Source organism: Myotis yumanensis, unplaced genomic scaffold (genome assembly GCF_028538775.1).
Source record: "Myotis yumanensis isolate MYYU_CA2020_CCGP unplaced genomic scaffold, mMyoYum1.0.hap1 SCAF_3, whole genome shotgun sequence".
Classification (NCBI taxonomy): Eukaryota; Metazoa; Chordata; class Mammalia; order Chiroptera; family Vespertilionidae; genus Myotis; species Myotis yumanensis.
The window spans coordinates 114,485,296-114,505,606 of record NW_027223754.1 but is presented as its reverse complement, the minus strand read 5'-3'; the positions used below and the strand labels follow the sequence as shown (position 1 = coordinate 114,505,606).

General features: G+C 44.6%; 1 protein-coding gene across 1 annotated transcript in view; it reads left to right on the top strand.

Moving 5' to 3' along the window:
- Nucleotides 1–20,311, top strand: part of MTUS2 (microtubule associated scaffold protein 2) — a 535,610-nt gene that overhangs the window by 196,445 nt on the left and 318,854 nt on the right. Inside the window, 2 exon segments of the mRNA XM_070409399.1 lie at nucleotides 7,561–10,038; nucleotides 14,966–15,206. Coding sequence (XP_070265500.1) covers nucleotides 7,804–10,038; nucleotides 14,966–15,206 — 2,476 coding nt within the window. The 5' untranslated portion in view covers nucleotides 7,561–7,803.

Here is a 20,311-nt window from a genome sequence, read left to right as displayed (position 1 = left end):
CAGCGGCTCCTCTGTTGATAGCAGGGCCTCTGATGGGTGCTGTTCACAGTTGTGGTGGCTCTTCTGGCTGGTGGAGGGAGGCTTCAGACGCAGCAACTGTTCCCCAGGCAGAGCGTGTGGTGATCAGGAGGCCGCTGTTGCTTGAATCTGTTGCGTTGATTTAGAGGCACAAAATACAACACAACAAGGCACAACGTACCAGGCACTGAACACTATTGTATTTACGATATTACTAACCCCAAATAAAGGTGGCCACCCGAGCTAAGAGGGTTGGGAGATAAGGGGGAAAGAAGAGAAAAATGTAGAAGAGAAAAAAGAAAGAAAGAAAAAAAAGGAGTGCAAAAATGAGATTGGAAAAGGGAGGGGAAAAAGAGGAGGAAAAAAAGAAAGAAAAAAAAAGAAAAAAAAAGAAGAAGAAAAAAAGTAAGAGAGAAAAGAGAGTGAAGTGTAGAAGGGGGAGAGACTATTTATGTGAGGAGAAAACTCCTATAGGTCCGCCACTAATAACAACAAATTGCAGCAACAGATTCCTGGAGATGAATACAAACTACAAACAACCAATAATATCAAGCGACGCAAGTGGACAGAGAAGCGCAGAAATAACCGGGGGGGCGGGGGGGAGAGGGAGGGGCAGGAAAATAAAAATAAAAAGAATAAGCAGTCTAACCTCACAAACGATCAAAAAAATGAAAAAAGAAAAAGAAAAACAATATACTCGTCAATCAGGCAAACAACGATAAAACAATAGAGAGAGAAAAGAAGAAGAAGAGAGAGAAAAAAAATGGATAGTGAAGGAAGATAAGGGAAAGGTGTATAAGGATTTAGAACAGGGGATTGGACATAGGATATTTAAGCAGGGTTAAATTTTGACAGAGGGTAAAAAGAATAGGGAAGATCTAAAGCTGGAGTAGGGTAAGAGAAACAGGACAGCAAAAGGGAAAAAGTGGGGAAGATTGTTTAGCACAGAGGCAAATTGAGGTAGAGAAAAATGTTGCTAAAGGAACGATGAAAATAGAATGGAGAACATTAGTCCCAAAATAAAATAAAGACAGGATGACACTTTAAAAACTGCTAAAATGGTAGCAGTAATAATACTAGTTAAAAATAAAAATGTAGTAGCTGAAAGGGCAAAATCGGGTGATGGAGAAAAAGAAAAAAGAAAAAAAAAAAAAAAAGAAAAAAAAAGAAAAAAAAAAAAAAAGAAAAAAAAGAAAAATGTTTTCTTAGTTAAAAGGAGAAAAAGTAATTTAAAAAAATAAAAATAAAAATGTGCATTAATGCAGGTGCTTCAGATCTTCTACTCTTCTTATTGGCATGCCCGGAATTCAGGAGAATGTTGACTTTCCCTCTGATATACTGCTCCTCCTTGTTGCAAGCCACAGTCCTTAATGCCTTATCTGTATTTATAGAGGAGTCAGTTCGTGGCTCTGCCTCTGGGTGGCAGTGTGTCTGGGTTGACCTCCGAGGCTATAAGTTCTCTCGAACCAGTTCTCTATTGTACCTGAACCAGCTCCGCCCAGAGGTGGTTCCCCCGGCGCCACTCCCAGCTCTGTTTCCCAGGCTCCCCAAAATCAATCTTCCCCTACAAGCTCTGCTAGTGACCCCAACTGGGCACTCACATGCATTGGGCTCAACAATCAAACTCACAGAAGTAAGAGGAAGTATGTAAACTAGAGCCTGGGAAGCTGTTCGAACTCGCAGGGTTCCACCCTCCAGAACCGCGCGGAGTGTCTGCGCGCGCTCAAGCCCCTGGCCACAACAAGTAGCCGGCTATCAGGGAAACTCTGAGGCAGCCCTTTTGTCCAGTCCAACTATGGGCTCATTTATAGTGTTACCTTCTGGCAGCAGCCCTGCGGGAGCCCTCCCCCCTTGCGAGACACGCTGGCCTCTATAGGCACGGATTTTGGAGAGCGCGGATTTTGGCGGACGCAGATTTCCCCCTGCGCCCGCGCGCGCGTTCCTCGCTCCAACCTGAACTGCGAACCGCACCTTTGAGGTAAGTCTAACCTTTCCGTGGAGGGGTGCAGGTCTTCCCTTGGCTCTTGCAGTCGCGCTGTTTGCGAATCGTTGCCTCCGGGTTAGTAGCCGATCTCTGGATGCTGGTAAACGCTGCCTGAGATGGCGCGGTCTCGCCGCTGCGCTGGCGCCCAGAGGGAGGTTTCAGCCTCAATCTCTAACCATCTGCATTTTTTAGGAGTTTTCTGTCTTTCCTGGCTGCAGACTGTCTCTCAGCTGAACCTCCCCAGCTTGATCAGGCTGATTGTTACCCGTTTCAGCTGCTCGCCCCTATCTGGTCCGGGACGAAGCACCAACACGTCCGTCTAAGCCTCCGCCATTTTCTCCCTCTCCTTCTTATGACATTCTTATGGACAAGATGGGCCATGTTCAGTGGCTGCAGGGCCTGATGGGAGGAGGAGTGCCTGTGTGAACTTGCCCAAAGAATGCTGATAAGCAGATGAGGAGCGTCATGGAGTTACTTGTCCCTGCCACCAGATGCTGCCACTTTGTCCCCTGCCCCTTTCTACTGACATTGGTACTATGAAATGAATGATAATATGGAGGTGCACTTACCTCTTTGAAGATGGTTTGAAAACAGAATAGACTGCATATATTTTGGATGAAGGGTTGGCCCAAATTTTTTTGAATAGGATAGAACAGTGGGCCTAGACCAGCAAGATGATGTTCCACGGATATATTTTTATGATCCTACCCATGGGTGCTAAAAGCCAGTTATGAATTTTTAGGATTGAATCAGTGTAGTTTAGGAATAACTCATATAATACTTGGTGTTTTATTTGGTAATATGGAATTAACAGGGCAATTTATATGCCCATGAAGAGGTCACTCTCTTAGATTGTGTGGTATAACTAAGAGAATGGAAATCCTGTTTCCACATAACCTTGGATGATGCACCCAGGAGTGGAGTACTGTGTGAAGCTCTGAGCAACCTACTTAAAAGCAATCAGGGACCCTAGTGTGGGTGCTTAGTTGGGAGAATCTGAGTTCTTTAACAAGATTTTGGGGAAGAAGGGAGCATAACATCTTTTGACGAAGGATTGCATTGTTCTGTTCTAGGGAGTCGATACCAGCTGCTGGCTGGTTTGATGGTGGCACTGCCCAGAGATGGGGGGAGGGGGTGCCTAGGAGCTGGTGGATTTCCTGACTCTGGGGTTTTCACCCTACCAGTAAGGGGAACTCCTTGGAAGACTATTAAGCATCAGATAGTCCATGAGCATAGAAATCTTTAAACTTCTTCTGGACTTAGGACTTAACAAATAGATATTTTTCAAGATTAATTACCATTTACCTCTAAGGCCATTGTTCATAACTTTCTATAGCCACGGATGTGAGGCACATGAAAGTTACACTCCTCACGCTGGGAAAATGCACCTCAGAGGGGAGTGAGCACAGTTGGTTTACATATTTGCATTTTTTGTTTACTCACACACTCCTGTATTATGAGTGTGAATTTTTATGATCATGTTTATATTGGGGAAATTTTTTATCTAGTTGAGTACCCGGGATTGAAATCCAGGTCCAAAAAAAAGCTGCTGTTCATGTTGACTCTGACTGTCTTCGGGTGGAACCACGGAGCTCAGGGGTGCCCAGGCGAGGGGGAGAGATCAGGGAACACACCTCTGTATGTAATTTTGCTACTATCATTGGAGAAGGTTTGGAATTGGACTGTCCTGTCTCCTGAGAGCTCTCTCTCCCTCTTTGGGTTCTGGCTTTGCTTTTCTGTTCTTATTCTTATGATGGTGACTTTTCCTTTTATTCTTCCTTTGTGCTCTGTACAGTTTCACCAACAGGTAACTTTTCTTTTTGTAGCTTCCCCTTTTTGCATGGATTTTACTTTTCTGTCTCTGTCTTACTCTTAGCTGTGTGATCTTGGGAATGTAACCCTCTTTCTGCTTTCATTTCCTTACCAGGAGGGGGAAAAAAGTGCAAAGAAATGTTAAGACCTATGTCTGGAGGTCATTAAAAACATTAGTTGCTTAAATTAAAATTAAAGGTTAAGTAAATATGATTTAAAAATTAAATTGTACAACTATGTATTAGTGCGAGAATGGTTCTTGGCCCTAGAAGATTCCAGCTTTCCATGCCCTCAGCGATGAGCATCATTTATGATTTACTGACAACTCTTTCTAGCAAGACCTTGGTCTTCTACCTATTTGTCACTGTCTCGCATATGGTTGTGGATTATGGTTTTGCTCATCAAAAATTCATTTATTTGTTTCTCCCATCCTCTACAATTCAGACCAAACAGGGCTCTTAGTTTCATGCTTCTGATTCTTCCCACAGAGTTAGAGATGCCCTTTTTCTGTGGATGGTCCATGTCTGTAAAGTTACTTGCTCTCCCTGACTTTCTGGGACACCTGTTTTCCGACTCAGGGAACACAGTATTCTTTCAAACTGCGGTCTTATTGATTTTCCTGCATGCTTTTTGTATTTGTGCCTGAGGGACACATGTAGCTTCAAGAAGAACATTCTTAAAATTGAATAAGGGAAGTATCTGAATACAGGAAGGGGATTCCTTGAGAATCTCTTCTGTGTCAAGGAACCAAGGCTGGGATGAAGGGAGTTGGGAGGATGAGGGCCATGAGTGCATGTGGGGAGAGTAGAAGGGCAGGACAGCAGGGAAACAAAAGAGCACACGTGTGCAGATGCTTATATCTGTGTAGGGTTATGTGAACATGGGAATGGTCTAGATCAGTATAATACTAGTGGCCCGGTATACAAAATTCGTGCACAGGGGTGGGGGGTGTCCCTCAGCCCAGCTCTCCTGCCTGCCTGATAGCCCTAACTGCTCTACCCTCCTTCTCTGATCCCCCTAACTGCCTATCTGCTCTCCCCTTCAGGCCTAAACCCCCTAACTGCCCATCTGCTGTCCCTTCCTCTTTGCACCTTCAGACCCTGGTGCAGGAGTGCTGAGAGCTCTCCGCTGAGGCCCCGCCCCTGTCTTGATGTCCCCCTCTTGGGCCTGCATGCACCTCCACTGGGGGGCCGCCCCTGTCCTAAGGACCCCCTTCAGGCTGAGCGGCACGGTGGGCCTGCGTGCACCTCTGCCAGCAGCCTCATGTCCTGATGGTGCAAGTCCCCGCCCTGTCCCCGCCCACCAACTCCTGTGCACATGCAGCCTGTTGAACGGTCGGTCGTGACTGGGACACCATTAGGACCAATTAGCATATTACCTCTCTCTCTCTCTCTCTCTCTCTCTCTATATATATATATATATATATATATATGTCTTGTGGGGACAGGAAGAAGGATCAAATAAAAAGAAATTGAATTTCAATTTACTTTTCCCATTTTATGTGAGTTTTCTCTCCTTTTTTGATTTCTGACAAGAAATTTATGTGGAAAGTACATGCTTATGTATAGATACAAAAGAAATGAAAAGAAAAGAGAGCTTCATCAGCTGAGCACTTAGGGATGCCCATGGTAGGTTGTCAAGTGAAAAATTAAGTAGGGAGGTAGCTGCAAGTTATTGGTGATTTTCCATCCTGTATGTTTCTTGTTCATTATATTTTTTTGTTTTATAACATATATATTATAAAATAAATATACATATGTGTTTATATAGATATATAATACATGTACATATTCTTTTAAATATATAAAACTGCATATTAAACAATGACAAGTGGGTTGCCATGTAACCTATTTTAGTAGAAACATCACAAGAGCCTCCCAGGTGTTGTGTGTGCATGTGTGTGTGTGTGCATGTGTGTGTGCATGTCTGTGCATGCTCACAAGCTCACATATGTTTGTATGAATGAGGAGGAAGGTATGGAAGACTGTTCACTTTGAACCCCCATTTGGGGAATTAGGGACAAGGCAGAACCTTGTTACTTTTAACTCTCCCACCCAGGGCTGAGTAAAATGCATTAATAGTGTGGTAAACAATGTTTACTGATGATCTGTGTATTCACTTTGATAGAAATTTAAATACTGTGTTGGAATTTAAGCTCTATGAGGACAGAAATAACATTGATCTTTGTAACTCATTCAGTCATTTGTTCATTCATATTAAGTGCCTGATATATGTGCTGAGTGCAAACATATTTTCTTCAGTGTCTTCTACAGATGAAGTTTTTTTTAAAAGTAAAAATAAAATATATTATGAAAATTCATCGTAGAAGTACCTAATCTATTCTTGTGGATCAGGAAGGCTTCCTGGAGGAAGTGGTATTTATACTGCAAACTGAAGAATACAAACGAGTTACTTGGGTGAGGTTGGGGAAGATTTCACATCCCATTTACATGGGAGAGTATGTGCAAAGGCCCTGAAGCAAGGAGGAAGGAACATGGCGTGAAGAATAAGAACAGTGTGGCTGTCGCCTAGAGAATAAGAGGGTGATGAGTGGGGAGGAGGCCAGAAAGGGGTGTAAGGACTGGATCATGCAGACCTTGCAAGTTGGAATAGAATCCTCTAACTTTATTTCAAAAATGTTCAAACCTATACAAAAGTTGCGGGTATAGTAGAGTGGATTTTCAAATTACCTTTTTGCTATAGTTGCACACACACTCTCTCTCTTTTACACACAAATGTGCACACATATTTTTCTCTTTGCTGAACCATTTGAGAGTAAGTTAAGGACAGAATGTCATGTTAAGAAGCATATCGTGTTTAAAAACATGTATCTTCCAAAACCAAAGATTATCTCTGATATGATGACAATACTGTTATATAACCAAGAAAGCTGATACTGATCAAACACCTTTACCTAATATACAGTCCATGTTTAAATTTCTAATTGTCCCAATACTTTGCTAACTTTTTAAAAAAACCCAAGGTCCAGTCAAGGATCATGCACTGTGTTTAGATATCTATTGGCATTTGGGGCCAAGGTTAGGCCAGTTATTTTGTAAAATGTCCATCAATTTAAATTTGATTATTTCCTCCTGATGAAATTCAGATTGAACATTTATAGCAAGAATACTACTGGGTGATATGAAGCACTGAGAACTACCTAACCTCAGGAACACTGATAGTTTCCATTATCGATGATGATAAATTTGATAATTAGGGAGATGTCCACCATTTGTCTCAATTGTAAAGATAAAATTTTTCTTTTGAAAGAAATAAAGTAATCTGGAGGATGGTACCTTGAGATTCTGTAAATATTCTGTTTCCCAACAATCTGTCACCCAGGAGCTCTGCTGTGTCCCTCGCCCAAGATAATGATGACTCTGGTGGTTGAAAAATGGTGATTTCCTAACTGCATAGTATCCCTGTATTAGTCTTCTGTGAAGAAGAGCCTTTTTTTCTCCTCCACCCTTTTAATCACTATCAGTATGGACTTGTGGATTTTTAAAATCTGAATTTAAGATTTAATAGGTGTTCACCATCCATTTCTAACATTAATTATTCTGAAGTTTCAATTTCTCCCTACTTGGTCAGCAGGAGCCCTTCTCTGAAAGGTTTTTTAGAAATCTATGGGTTGAATGAATGAAATAATACTATGAAAGTGATGAATAAATCTGTGCTTACCATGCCTTTTTCTCTTGAGAATCTCTGTGTCAATTTAACAAGGCTTTATTTTTATTTCTCTCTAGGTCTCATGGATTAATTGGCTCTTGTTCAGCAGGCCCCTAACAGATAAGTCACCCAGCCACATATCAAGACAAGGTTCGGTTTTAAAATTGCTCTGGAAATGATTAAAAGCAGTGTCTCAATGTAACATTGTCAGGGGGCGACGAGCAGCTTCAGAATTTCCTGTCAATCCCGCAGCAGCTTGGAGGAAGCCCCTGTCCGTCCTGGAGGGCTGCATGGCGAGCAGCCCCCACTGAAGGTGGAAGATGAGTGTCCCATTGGCTCCCAAGAAATCATATTACACTCAATTGCAGGACAACAGAAAGGGGGTGAAAAATAACAATGAGAGTCTCCTAAGTCTGGGTGATACTAATGCCAATCAGATCATGGTGGAGGGCGGTCCCTCTCGTGATGAGTCTCAGACATGTGACCTGACAGATGAAATTGGAAATGCAAATTCACATGAGCCAGAAAACAGAAGCCATTTCCATAACGAATTTCACTCACTTCAGGGCTTTGGGAAGGGATTGCAGGCTGGGCCCAGCAGCCTGAAGGATTTAAAATTGTCTTCGACTGTTCGTAGGGAAATAAACGAAGAGCACACAATGCAGAGAGGCACAGCTCTCCTGCAGCCCGCGTGGTGTGGACAGGGACCAAGTCTGGCAGGCTGGAGGTCTGTTACGGGTGAGGCCAGTCCAGACGTTTTGACTCCAAGGGGCACCGAAGCTCCCCGACATGCTCCCAAGGATAACCTGGCAAAGACGCTGGACGACGCGGCACTGAGAAGGCACGCTTTGGATAGGGCGAGCGGCCCTGCTGCTGCAGGGGACCAGTTTATGAAGGAGTGTGCCGGGAGCCTGACTCAGCCACCTCCACAGCCTGTCCCACTGGACCCCCCTGATGCCCCGGATGGCATGCCCAAGGGTGGTGAGGGGCCACAGAAGACAGTGACATCCCACTCCCCAGGGACAGCTTGTCCTCCAGCTGACATCACCTCAGAGGGAAAGAGTGTGTGTCATCCTAAACCATCTACCTCAGAAACCAAGGAGACCACCTGCTTAGAGCCCCCGATGGAAGGAGCACATGTGTCAGAAGTTAGCAACGAGAGCACACCACGTTCTGCCCATTCAGAGTGTGCTCTGACTTCAGCACCCAAGGAAGTCCTGAGTAAGCCAGAAGCACAATTAGATCAGGAAAAGGGAGAGCCCAAGCCAGAGCTGAAATTTGTCCAACCCTGGGCCCTGCAGGAGTTCCTGTCAGCCCGGGCCGAGTGTCTGGGGTGTCCCAAGGAAGACAGTGTCTTACTCCAAGAGAGAAATTTGCCTGGCGGCGAAGCACAGCAAGAAGCCCCCACCAGGGCGGTCAGCAGCCTGCCCCCGCCCCAGAGCAGTGTCCACACGCTCGGAGAGCCAAGAGGCAGGAGTGTGCAGGACCAGAGCGCCGTCCCCCTGGGTGAGCAAGGTTCTCTCCAGACCTTCCCCAAACCTGGCCCTGCTTCCTTGCGAGCTGCTGATAATCAGCTCCCTGGCAAAACTTCACCAATTGCAGCTGGGAAGCTGCATGAAAGTTCATCCGGCAGCACGTCACCAGGTGATGGTCACACAGCTTTTATTCCTCATGCCCCAGCTGACAGCAGACCCTCAGCTGCCAACGAGGAGAAAAGGGTGCTAAGCCGTGGGAGCAGGGCCAGTGCTATGGATTTTACGTCAGATCCTTCTGTTGGAGAGAGTAAAACTGGGGTTCCTGAGCCCCTTGACCCTCAGAGCAGCAGCTCAGAAGCCGGGGAAAGCAAAGAGGTCACTACATCTGTTGCTGAAAATAAGAACCTTCTAGAAAATGCAGTTAAGACTGAAAGTTCCACAGCAAAAACTGATTCTCCTCTCAGTGTCCCAACTCCTCTCCACCCAGAGACAACTGTCAGTGTGACCCACCAGCCCAGCACCAGTCTTCAGGACTTGAGTATGTTGAGTGGGGACGCAGGGTCACCCTCAGGGTCACTCTCGGCTGCCCCACCTCCCACTGACAGCTTGCAGTTGTTGAACACCTCCCCCAAAGTGCCTGACAAGAACACCTGCCCCAGTGGGATCCCCAAGCCAATCTCCACACATTCTGAGGGTACACCTTCCTCACAGGAGGCACTGGAGAGCCACCAGGTTGAAAGAACAGCAGAAAGGACAGAACCCAAGCCCATCATTTTGCCCAAGCCCAAGCACGTGAGGCCCAAGATCATCACCTACATCAGGAGGAGTCCGCAGGCTCTCGGCCAGGTGGACACTTCGCTGGTCCCAGTGGGCCTTCCTTATGCTCCGCCCACATGTAACACACCTCTTCCCAAAGAGGAGAAGGTGGCAGGCAAAGACCTGAAGCCGGCTGCCAGCCTCTATGAGAAGTTCAAGCCAGACTTGCAGAAGCCGAGGGTCTTCAGTCCTGGGTTGATGGTATCTGGGATCAAACCCCCAGGACACCATTTCAGTCAGATTAGTGAAAAGTTTTTGCAGGAGGTAAGAGAATATCATTGTGATATGATTTATAAGTTGAACACCTAAACTTTGTCACATATTTTCAATTGTGAAAACAGAATATTCTCCCTTTGGAAAGTCTCCCTTGGACATACCTGTACAGAAATAATGCTTTTAATAGAGGAGGTTGTAGACAAATGGACATTTTTGACTGGAGAAGGTTGATGATCATAATGAGATGGATCTACCACCTGAGGAGACTCATGTAAATTCCACACAATAGGATACACATGAAGTTAGATGAGCATGTGTTTAAATTGTCTTCCATGTTTAAATAAGTGAGAATAATTCATCTATAAGCCAGGTCAATGGAAAAAGAAGTCAGAAATAAATACATTGTTCAAATTGGTCAGACTTCATCCTCTGAGGGGGATATCTCATATTCACACAAGTGAAGAACACAGTGAGTAGAAAATAGGCGTGGGTCAAAATAATCATTACCTAACATTTAGTTGATCACCTGCTATGCCATGTAATATATTTAATCTTTGTCAATCTTCAACAGTCCTTACTGTAACTCTCTGGAGATTGGGATTGCTGGTTTTATCATTATATAGATGAGGACACAGATGTGGAGAGGTATGCGTAACTCACCTAAGGCCACAGAACAAGGGCAGCACTGAGATGCTCTCCTAGGCCCTCACCCTTTCCTCTGGGTGCTGCCCCTTTAAGTAACTGGGTGCTAGGTGAGTCATCCTTCCAGAGCTCATGAAGAAGATTGGCCTCCAGAAGCAATGTCCTGGAAGGCAGAGTGATCAATTAAAAGGAAAGCTGGCTCAGATCATTCGTCTCCCTAACACCCTTCAGGTCTGCCCAGGCCACTCAGACCACAGGCGGGAGTCTGTAGGTGGCTCATTACCTCCTGACTGCCTCTCCTTCCTCCAGACTTCCTCTCTCCCTCTGCTGCCCCAGGCCTTTTGCGTTGCCCTCTACTTGGAATGTTCCTCCCAGATACCTGAATGACTATCTCCTTCACTTTCTTTAGTTCCCTTCAAATGTCATTTCATTGGGAAGGCTGCCTTTCCCCAGACTCCTTTCTCTAGGTTCTTTCTTATTAGAACTTATCTCTCCTATATAACTTTTTTGCTTTTGCTGCATTAACTAGAATGTGAAGTCCATGAGAGAAGAGACTTTCTCTGTCTTTTGTTCCCCACAGTGACCCCAGAGTTCAGTGCTTGGCATAAACACATGCTCATAAATGTTGAGTGATAACTGATTTATGAATTCACATATGATGGATACAAACAAGTTAACCAAAGCTCCCTAGAGATAGAATAATCCAGTCCCAGGTTGGACTCTAGCTTGATTGATCGTATCAACAGTTTTACAGACTTTATTGATCATAGCAGGTGTCATCTCTGGCACAAAGCAAGTGGTCAATCCATTCTTAGCAGCACATCTCCACCAAGGCTAGCACTGACCTGGTGCCCCAGCAAGCTGGCCATCTGCCTGCCATGGTGCCAGCTGTCAGCACCGAATCACGCTGCTGGCTTCCAGTCTTCTGACTCTGCTCCTGGAGAGGCTTCCCCCTCACTCATCTAGAGAGAGGGTGCTGACCCGAGAGTTTAGGGGGGGTCTAGTCTCTATGGTAGGGACTCATCCCCTATGCAGGGCTGCATGGTGTCCTGTTCTAAGTGCAGTGAAAGCATGCCCTGGCCAGAGGAACTTAGAGTCTGACCCTAGGCAGTGCCATCTCACTAACAATGGACAATTTGTCACTCTGGTTTATAGTCAGGCTCTTAGATTGGTGAATGTGAATCTTTCTTAAATTACCAAAAATGTATCGCCCTGGCCCTTGGCCTTTGCTCCTATCTCTGTGAAGCTCAGCAAGTCTCAGTCCTCTGGTCAGGCTTGGCGCGGGGAGATCCGAGGGCTACCTCCTACCACTGTGCCCCCAACTCACGACAGAATATGTTTCTGACAAGTTGCCACAGAAATATTTATTTTTATTTATTTTAATTAAATTTATTGGGTGACATTGGTCAACATGACCATACAGGTTTCAGGTGTGGGTGTATATGTTACAAGATCTGTATATTGCACTGTGTGCCCACCCCCAAAGTCAAATCTTCTCCTGTCACCATGTATTAGGGCCCACTTCTTCCTCTACTCCCTTCTCTCATCAAAAATACCTTCACAGAAATATCTAGAATAGTCTTTGACCAAATATCTGGGTATGGTGGCCCAGGTTAGTTGACACAATTAGACATCACAAGTCCTTTCCCTGGACTGTCCCAATGGCTTCTCAGTGAAGCCTCCATATTTACCCATGGCTTTCCAGCCCAGGATCCCACGGAAAACAGCACAGGGCAATCACAAAGAGGGACAATCTGGTAAGAACTGATTTGTTTGTGTGCTTTGATGGATTTTAGGAATTTGAATGAAATCATGAGCATACTTTAGTTTGTTTTCAAAATAATTTCTCTAAAAATACTCAATTGGAGCTTTGTGCAGTGGCAGTATTATAGACAATGAAGTTTATTCCAGGCATGATTATTGCTAACTGGGGAAAAAAACTCCACTAGAGAAGCAGGAAAAATAATATTTTGGGTGGTTCTCTATGTGTTTTTCGCTGTGCAGTGATCCCTATTGTGTTCTGTCAATAAAGATGAAAGATACAAGGAGTGTGAAGTTGTTTGTAGATTCCCCTGTTTTATTAAAAACTAGAGGCCCAGTGCACGAAATTCGTGCATGGATAGGGTTCCTAGGCCTGGCCAGCAATCAGGGCCGATTTTTGGGGCGACCAGCGGGCTGATTGGGGGGCCCCTGCTGGCACCTGTCTTGGCTGGCCTGGGGACTGCAGGCTGGAGGCAGCTGCTGCATTGAGCATCTGTCCCCTGGTGGTCAGTGTGCGTGATAACGACCGGTAGTTCCACCAGTCATTCTGCTGTTTGGTCAATTTGCATTTAGCTTTTATTATATAGGACTAGAGGCCTGATGCACTAAAATTTTGCAAGAGTAGGCCTTCCTTCCCCCGTTGCTGGCACCAGCTTCCCTCTGGCACCCGGGACCTGGGCTTCCCTCCTCTGGCTGCCTGTAGGCACCCAGGACCCAGGCTGACTTCTCTTGGGCAGCCCGCAGGCACCCGGGACCCGGGCTGGCTTCTCTCGGGCCCCGGATTCATCAGGAAGGACGTCCGGAATGACAGCTGGTCTAATTAGCATATTACCCTTTTATTATTATAGATGCACTGATTAAGGCATCTGAGGCATATTTCTCATCTGTGTAAAGAATTTGTTATCTTACCAGTGACAAATCACCCAACAAAATTACAGGCATTGAAGTTACTGAAATCGTGATGACCATTTTCCAGGTGGGTTTTGAGCCCTAAAAACTATGCAGTTTCAAAGAACTGAGTAATTACTGAGCTCAGCATATTGCAATCCTAAAAACTTGACAGATATAGGTTAGAAATGATTATAATTTCCTCATGTGAGCACCTGCTAAAAGCAATGTGCAGTGGCACCAAAATTTAGAAACAAAAATAAAAGAACAGAGAAAATATGAGTATAATATAAAAGCGAAAGATCAATAGTAAGAGCATTAAGTGGAGAATAGTAAACATTTTTATCAGAGCGCAAAGGTATAATGTTCTTTTGAAGGAATGTAATTTGCTGTGGCCCCAGTTCAGCTGGTCTACAATACAATCATGCATGTTTTACAATGTGATTATGATAAAACTTTAAAGGCCTAATCTTTAGTTTCAATAATGTCAATTTAAGCAGAACTTGTATCTATTTCAACATTCAAAGAATATCAATTTAAGGGCTTATCTCTTCCAACAGTTTGGCTTAGAGCTTCATAGACCCTATTAAAAATACTAGTATTGTTAAATGCTTGTGATTCCTGGATATGTATGACATAAAATATATTGTGATTTAGAGCAGAATTAATTAACAGATGTATTTTTCATGCATGGCTTCTGGCACTATTCTTTTTAAACTGAGAGGAAATAGATGATTGAACTGTCTTATTTTTTCCTTTTTAATATGAAGAAACACTGATAACATGAACAGGCTCTGTGAGTTCAGAATTGCATACATGAAAGGTAGCCGTAAGTTGTATTCTAGTCTAAACTGTTAACTGGAAAAAAGTAACAGGAATGTTACATTATTAAATTTAGGAAACAGTAGAAAGCTGTTTTGTTTGTTTGCTGGATGCTTACTGATTTTGGCCATGTATAGACCCAGTTCTAGGTCAGTGATTCAGCAGCCAACAGATTCTCTCCTAGAACTTCCATTCTGGTGAATCTTTCCCAGGCATTCCTGTCAGCCCGCCCTTAGCTAGGGAGGACAATCAGAGGAGGTAAATCAGTCTCTCATTTTCAATGACATAAATAGATTATGGAGGCCTGAAAACACATTTTTTCCATTAATTTATATTCTTTCAAATAGCCTTTTCTCCCTCATTAACAGTGCATGTTTTATTTCATAAGTAGCCTAGAAAAGACAACATAAATTGATAAAGTTCATTTTTTTTATTATAAGACTATGTTACCATAAAAATTGTGCCTTTTCTCCTTAGGAATAATGAAACTCATAATTCTGTGAACACTTGCAAATTCTTTCCACTCTTCATTAACATTATTTACTTATAGATTGGCTACTTGCATAAATTCTGATGATTTTGTAGCAATCAAATTAAAAAAATCTTACCAAATAAGTTCTTTTTTTTCTCCCAGTGAGATGTAGATTTATAGACTATTAGAACTGCAGGAGACCCGAGAGGTCATCCAGGTGTGTTGTCAACTCAACAATGAAGACACTTGTGCCCCAAGAAGGTAAGTGATCAGGGATGGAGCAACTCAGAGATGCCAGGTGGTTATTGCTGGAGCTGGGTGTCCTGAGCAGGTGCAGTCCTCATCCTGCAATGTGAGTTCTTTGATTGAGCTTCTGTTCATTTGCTATAGGTTACAGAACTCCCTGGAAAAGAAGAATTTTGTTCTCCTCCCTATGCACACTACGAAGTTCCTCCCACCTTCTACCGCTCCGCCATGCTCCTTAAGCCCCAGTTGGGATTGGGCGCGATGTCCCGTTTACCTTCTGCAAAGAGCAGGATCCTGATCGCCAGTCAGAGGTCTTCAGCAAGCGCCATCCACCCACCAGGACCCATGGCAACAGCTGCCAGTCTCTACAATTCTGATCCTGCAGGTAACCCATCCAACAATGACCGCTTTTCCCTGCTGCACTTTTAAATAGTTATCATATAAAATGTGGCAACTGTCTAAAATATGAATGCCTCACCCTTTTTCTGTTACTCCATCTGACATTTATCAAGACTTATCTATCTTCAACTGTCACCTTCATGGCACCTTTAAAATGATGGCCCTATAACCACTTCTTGTAGTTTCTCCCTCCTATAGTACATCCTGGAGGCCAGGATTCAGAAACATTATCTGTAAAAGGCCAGATAGTCAATGTTTTAGGCTTTCTGGGCTATGATAGTCTGTGTTGTAACTACTTTGCATGGAAGCAGCCGCAGGGAAGACGTGAGTGGATGGTGCGGCTGTGTGCCAATATAGTTTAATATTCAAGAACAGTGGGCTGGGTGCCGCCTGCGGGCCACGGTTTGTCGGAGAGCTCTTCCTACAGGCCAGCACTGACCATGTCCCTGTTTTCACCTGTTCACAAATCTTGAACACAGAACGGCCTGCACCTCTCCTCGCCTGTCACTCTGCTCTGCAGTGGCTGGCCAGTGTCACCTCCTGCAATATCCTCTGCACTTCTTTGTTTTTCCTTTCATTCTTCTTCTTGTAGGTTTAATGTATCACTTTATTATAGAAATAATACATATATACTTAAAATTTTTTCAATATAGAAAAATAGAAAGAAGAAAGTAATACTACTTATATTTTAGCACCCAGACAGAATCAATATTATGGGATTTTTTTCTTTCAATTTGTTTTCTTTCTATGCATTTTTCTGCTACTATGCATTTTCAGCATAGTAGCTAAAATAACACAAATGTGAGTTTTGTTTTTTCCTGTGAATATCATATTGTAGGCATTTTCTATGCCAAAATGTTTCAGAAATATTTCATGGCAGCCTAATAGTGTTTGTTCATTTATTCAACAAATTCTGGTACTTATTTTGTGCCAGCAGCTATCATAGAGGATGGCAGCAGTGAACAAAACAGAGCTCCTGCCTTCATGCAGCTGCTGGTCTCATGGGTGAACTCGACAGTAAAAACAAGCACAGAAAGAAATACACAGTTATAAGTTGTGATACATGTCACCAAAGCAAGGAACATGGTGTTTGAGAAATTGCAACCTGCAGAGTGATATGGATGGGACACAGGTGGGAAGGTGGGTTGCTGGGGAATAACAGTAGAAATGAGGTAACCATTGTGCCGCTGGCACTTGGATTCTGCTTGCTCTGTACTGTTGTCAATAATGTTGCAATTGGAACCTTTGTGCACACTTATTTGCCTTCTTCCATATTGTTTTCTTAGGATAGGTTATTTTAAGTGTAATTATGGGATAATGCATATCTAAACTTTTTCCAGGCTAACTTTTTAGAAAACTTGTAATAATTATTTTCATACTCGTGTTTTTTCAACATGCTTCTTCTTGCCATACCTTTGCCAGTATTAAATATTAGCTTTATTACTACTACTATTATTATTATTACTTTTATTTTATTACTAGTGGAAGGGGACTTTCCTCACCTCTTTGCCATTATATTACTCTGTGAATTGTCATTTACTGAGGTAATTATTGATGGTCTTAATAATTAGTTTTTTGACAAGCACTTCTATAAAAGATGAAATTATTTGTTGATGATTCTCATGATAATGTGATGGACCTACATATTGTTGTCAGAGCTGCTTCAAGTTAGTTATGTATTCAGTCACTCATTCAACAATTACTGCTGAGGGACTTTGACATGTCAGCACTGTTGTAGGTGGGGAGGGGGAATAAAGCAGACAACAGACAAAAATCCTTGCCTCTGAGGAGCTTAAATTGTAGAATGGGGGAGGGGGCAGACTTTTCTTAGTGAGCAAACAAATTACATGGTGTACTGGGAGAAATAACTAGTATTGAATAAAATGAAGCAGAGATGGGATGGGGATAGGAGGTTTGAGACATGAAGGAGGAGGGTTACAGCTTTAAATAAGGTGGGCAGAAAAGGCCTCCCTGAGAAGATGGTTCCAAAGGAGGTGATGAGGGAACCATGTGGATATCCTGAGGAGCCTTCCAGGCAGAGGGAGGAGCCAGTGCAAATGCCCTGAGGTGGCAAGAAGGCCAGGGAGGCGGGAGTAGTGAGTGGGCAGGAGAATGGTAGGTTCAAGAACCATGGCAAGGGTCTGACTCTTACTCTGAGTGAGCAGACCAGTGGAGAGTTTGGAAGTGGGCAGAGTGATCTGACTTTTGTGTAATCAGGCTCTCTCTGAGTCCCATGTTGAGAGCACACACTAAGAGGACAAAGGCAGAAGCAGGGGGAACAGGTGATGCAGTGACCTGGCAGTGATGTGAGACAGTGAGGTCAGGCACACTGAATGGACATGAGCTGGGAGAGAAAGAGTAATGAATGGAGACTGCAGGGCTTTGGGCCTGGGAAACTAGGAGGATGGAGCTGCCATTTAGAGAGGTGGGGGGTGCGGGGGCAGGAGTAGTTTTACAAGGGAAGGTAAGAGCTAATTTAGGAGACTAGAGTTGGGAGGACAGGATGCAGCTAGAGACACGAAAGTGTTGGAAAACAGCAGATGGACCGTGTTTAAAGCCAGGATGTCCCCTCACGGGGTGGCCATTGCTACCCAGCACTGTTTCACCTTTACCTTCATCAGTGAGTTATACATTTGATGTAAAATTGGATTATGTACTTTTTTGAAATAACATGATATAACAAATGTTAATAGTTTTATCTTATGTACAGAATTTGGAAAAAGTTGAAATTGAAATTACCAAAATTAAACTTAGTTGAGATTGATCTTGCAAAAGTCAAGTTTCCAGGGAAGCAATTCCTTTAGAATATCCTGCCTGCAGTGCCCAGGGGCGGCAGGCAGCTCCTTATTTATTTATTTATTTATTTATTTTTCTTGATTGATTAAGGTATTACATATGTGTCCTTATCCCCCCATTCCCGCACCTCCCCCCCCCCCCACGCATGCCCTCACCCCCCTGTTGTCTGTGTCCATTGGTTAGGCTTATATGCATGCATACAAGTCCTTTGGTTCATCCCTCCCCCTTACCCCCATCCTCCCCTACCTTCCCTTTGAGGTTTGACGGTCTGATCCATGCTTCTCTGTCTCTGGATCTGTTTTTGTTCATCAGTTTATGTTGTTCATTGTATTCCATAAACGAGTGAGATCATGTGATATTTATCTTTCTCTGACAGGCTTATTTCACTTAGCATAATGCTCTCCAGTTCCATCCATGCAGGCAGCTCCTTTTGCTGCCGCTCATCTGTGCTCTCACATTCGGGCTGCAGCCGCCACTTCCTCTGTGCAGTTCAGCCCTCACCAGGACAGGGGGGGACGCCCCAGCCCTACTCTTTTGGGACCCCAACCCTTTACCTTGGGCTTCTGGGTATCTTCTCTTAGAGAAAGTTGTGTGTTCACACGGGGAATTATCGGGTCCCAGCACAGCCTGTGACAATGATGAGTGTCACCTGTACAGGACACTGAAGGTGTGAAATCCTTTCTTAGTGCTGTTGGGGTGGGGGGGAGGGAGGGGAAGGGAGGGGGACTGGGACAGATGATGAGAAGTTCTCACTCCAGACAATGGGAAGCTCTGGAGGGTGATGACGACTCAGCTCCGACTGGCTCCTGGGCACCAGAGCCGTGCTGCAGCCCTTTGCTTGGCCTACTCTCTTGGCTTATCCCAGGCAGTGGCCTCTTCCTTGCGGGCCACACTGCCAGGGTCCCCAAGCTTCCTGGACTTGTGCAGCAGTGCCCCTCGCTCATTCTTTCCTTTCTGCAGAAATCCTTCCCTTTTTCTTCATGTTTTCCTCAGAGCAACCCCCTTTCTCCTCACACACTCTATCTTACTATTTCACAGGGTCCTTTAAATGACACCTAAAGAGGATGCCTGCAGCTCCAGGTGGGGCAGGTCAGCAGAGCCCACAGGGCAGGGGCGCCCTGGGGAATCTGTGCTTAGAGCAGTGGGGGAGTCAGGGTGGGAGGCAGTCGGGTCCATGGCCTTGTCTTCACCACACAACAGTAGGGAGGCAGGGCTGACTGACAGACAGACATCTTTACACTAATCATTCTGTAAGGCTGAGAGTAAAGAGACTCTTAGATACAAGCAGCTCTAAAGCCACTAACTTTATTTGTCTGGAGATAAACAGGTTAAAACAAGAACCTGTGCTCAACACACTATCTTGAGCCGGAGGCCTGGCTGTGGAGTGGAGAATGCCTGTGCGGACCTCATGCAAATAGCGAGATGGGGGGAGAACTCACCTTGTGAGAAATGAGTGAGAATCAAACCCGCCTCCCCTCGCCCCCTCCTTTCCTCACCAGCACACACTAGGTCCAGGAGGTGGGAGCCTGGGTCCCAGGAAACACAAAACTTATTTTCTTCTGTGTTTATCTTACTTCTTTTACTACCATTATACCATTATTACTGTTATAGCTCTTCTTTTCCATATGATCATAAAATTTTATGGGCCTCTTTCTGCCTGTTCTGGTCTAAGATGATGTGCAGAGACTGGGTCTCTCCCTGGGCTCCAGAAGGGCTAGTTTCAGCACGGTCATTTTCACAAGCTCACTTCAGCTGCCAAGAGGATAGTAAAGAGTCCAGTCTATACGTGCTGCTTTTAAAGCAAGTGATCCAGTCCCTAACCACTCGAAAAATCTCACTCCCCCTTCACTCCTAGCCTCTCATATCCTGCAGTGCTTTTGGAGTCCTCCCTCTCCCCAGTTCTCGAATATCTCCCAGTAATCCTCCCACTCTCCCCTGATGCCCACCCAGTCACTGCCATCAGTATCTTCTCAACCCCCTGACCCATACACAGTCTCACTGCCGCTGGATCCAAAGCGGCAACAGAACTTTCTGGCTCCACCCCTGTGCTACGTTCCCCCAGTAGAAGGATGGAGAAGTTCCAGACTTTCTGCTTTATAACTTGAGAATCTTTGAGATTAGGCCACATTGTTTCTTTTTGGACTCTCACTTACCTTTTCACTAGAGGCCCAGTGCACAACATTTGTGCACAGGGATGGGGAGGGGGTCCCTCAGCCTGGCCTGCGCCCTCTTGCAGTCTGGGACCTCTCGGCGGACATCCCCCGAGGGGTCCTTAGCGCTGCCTCAGAGGACCCC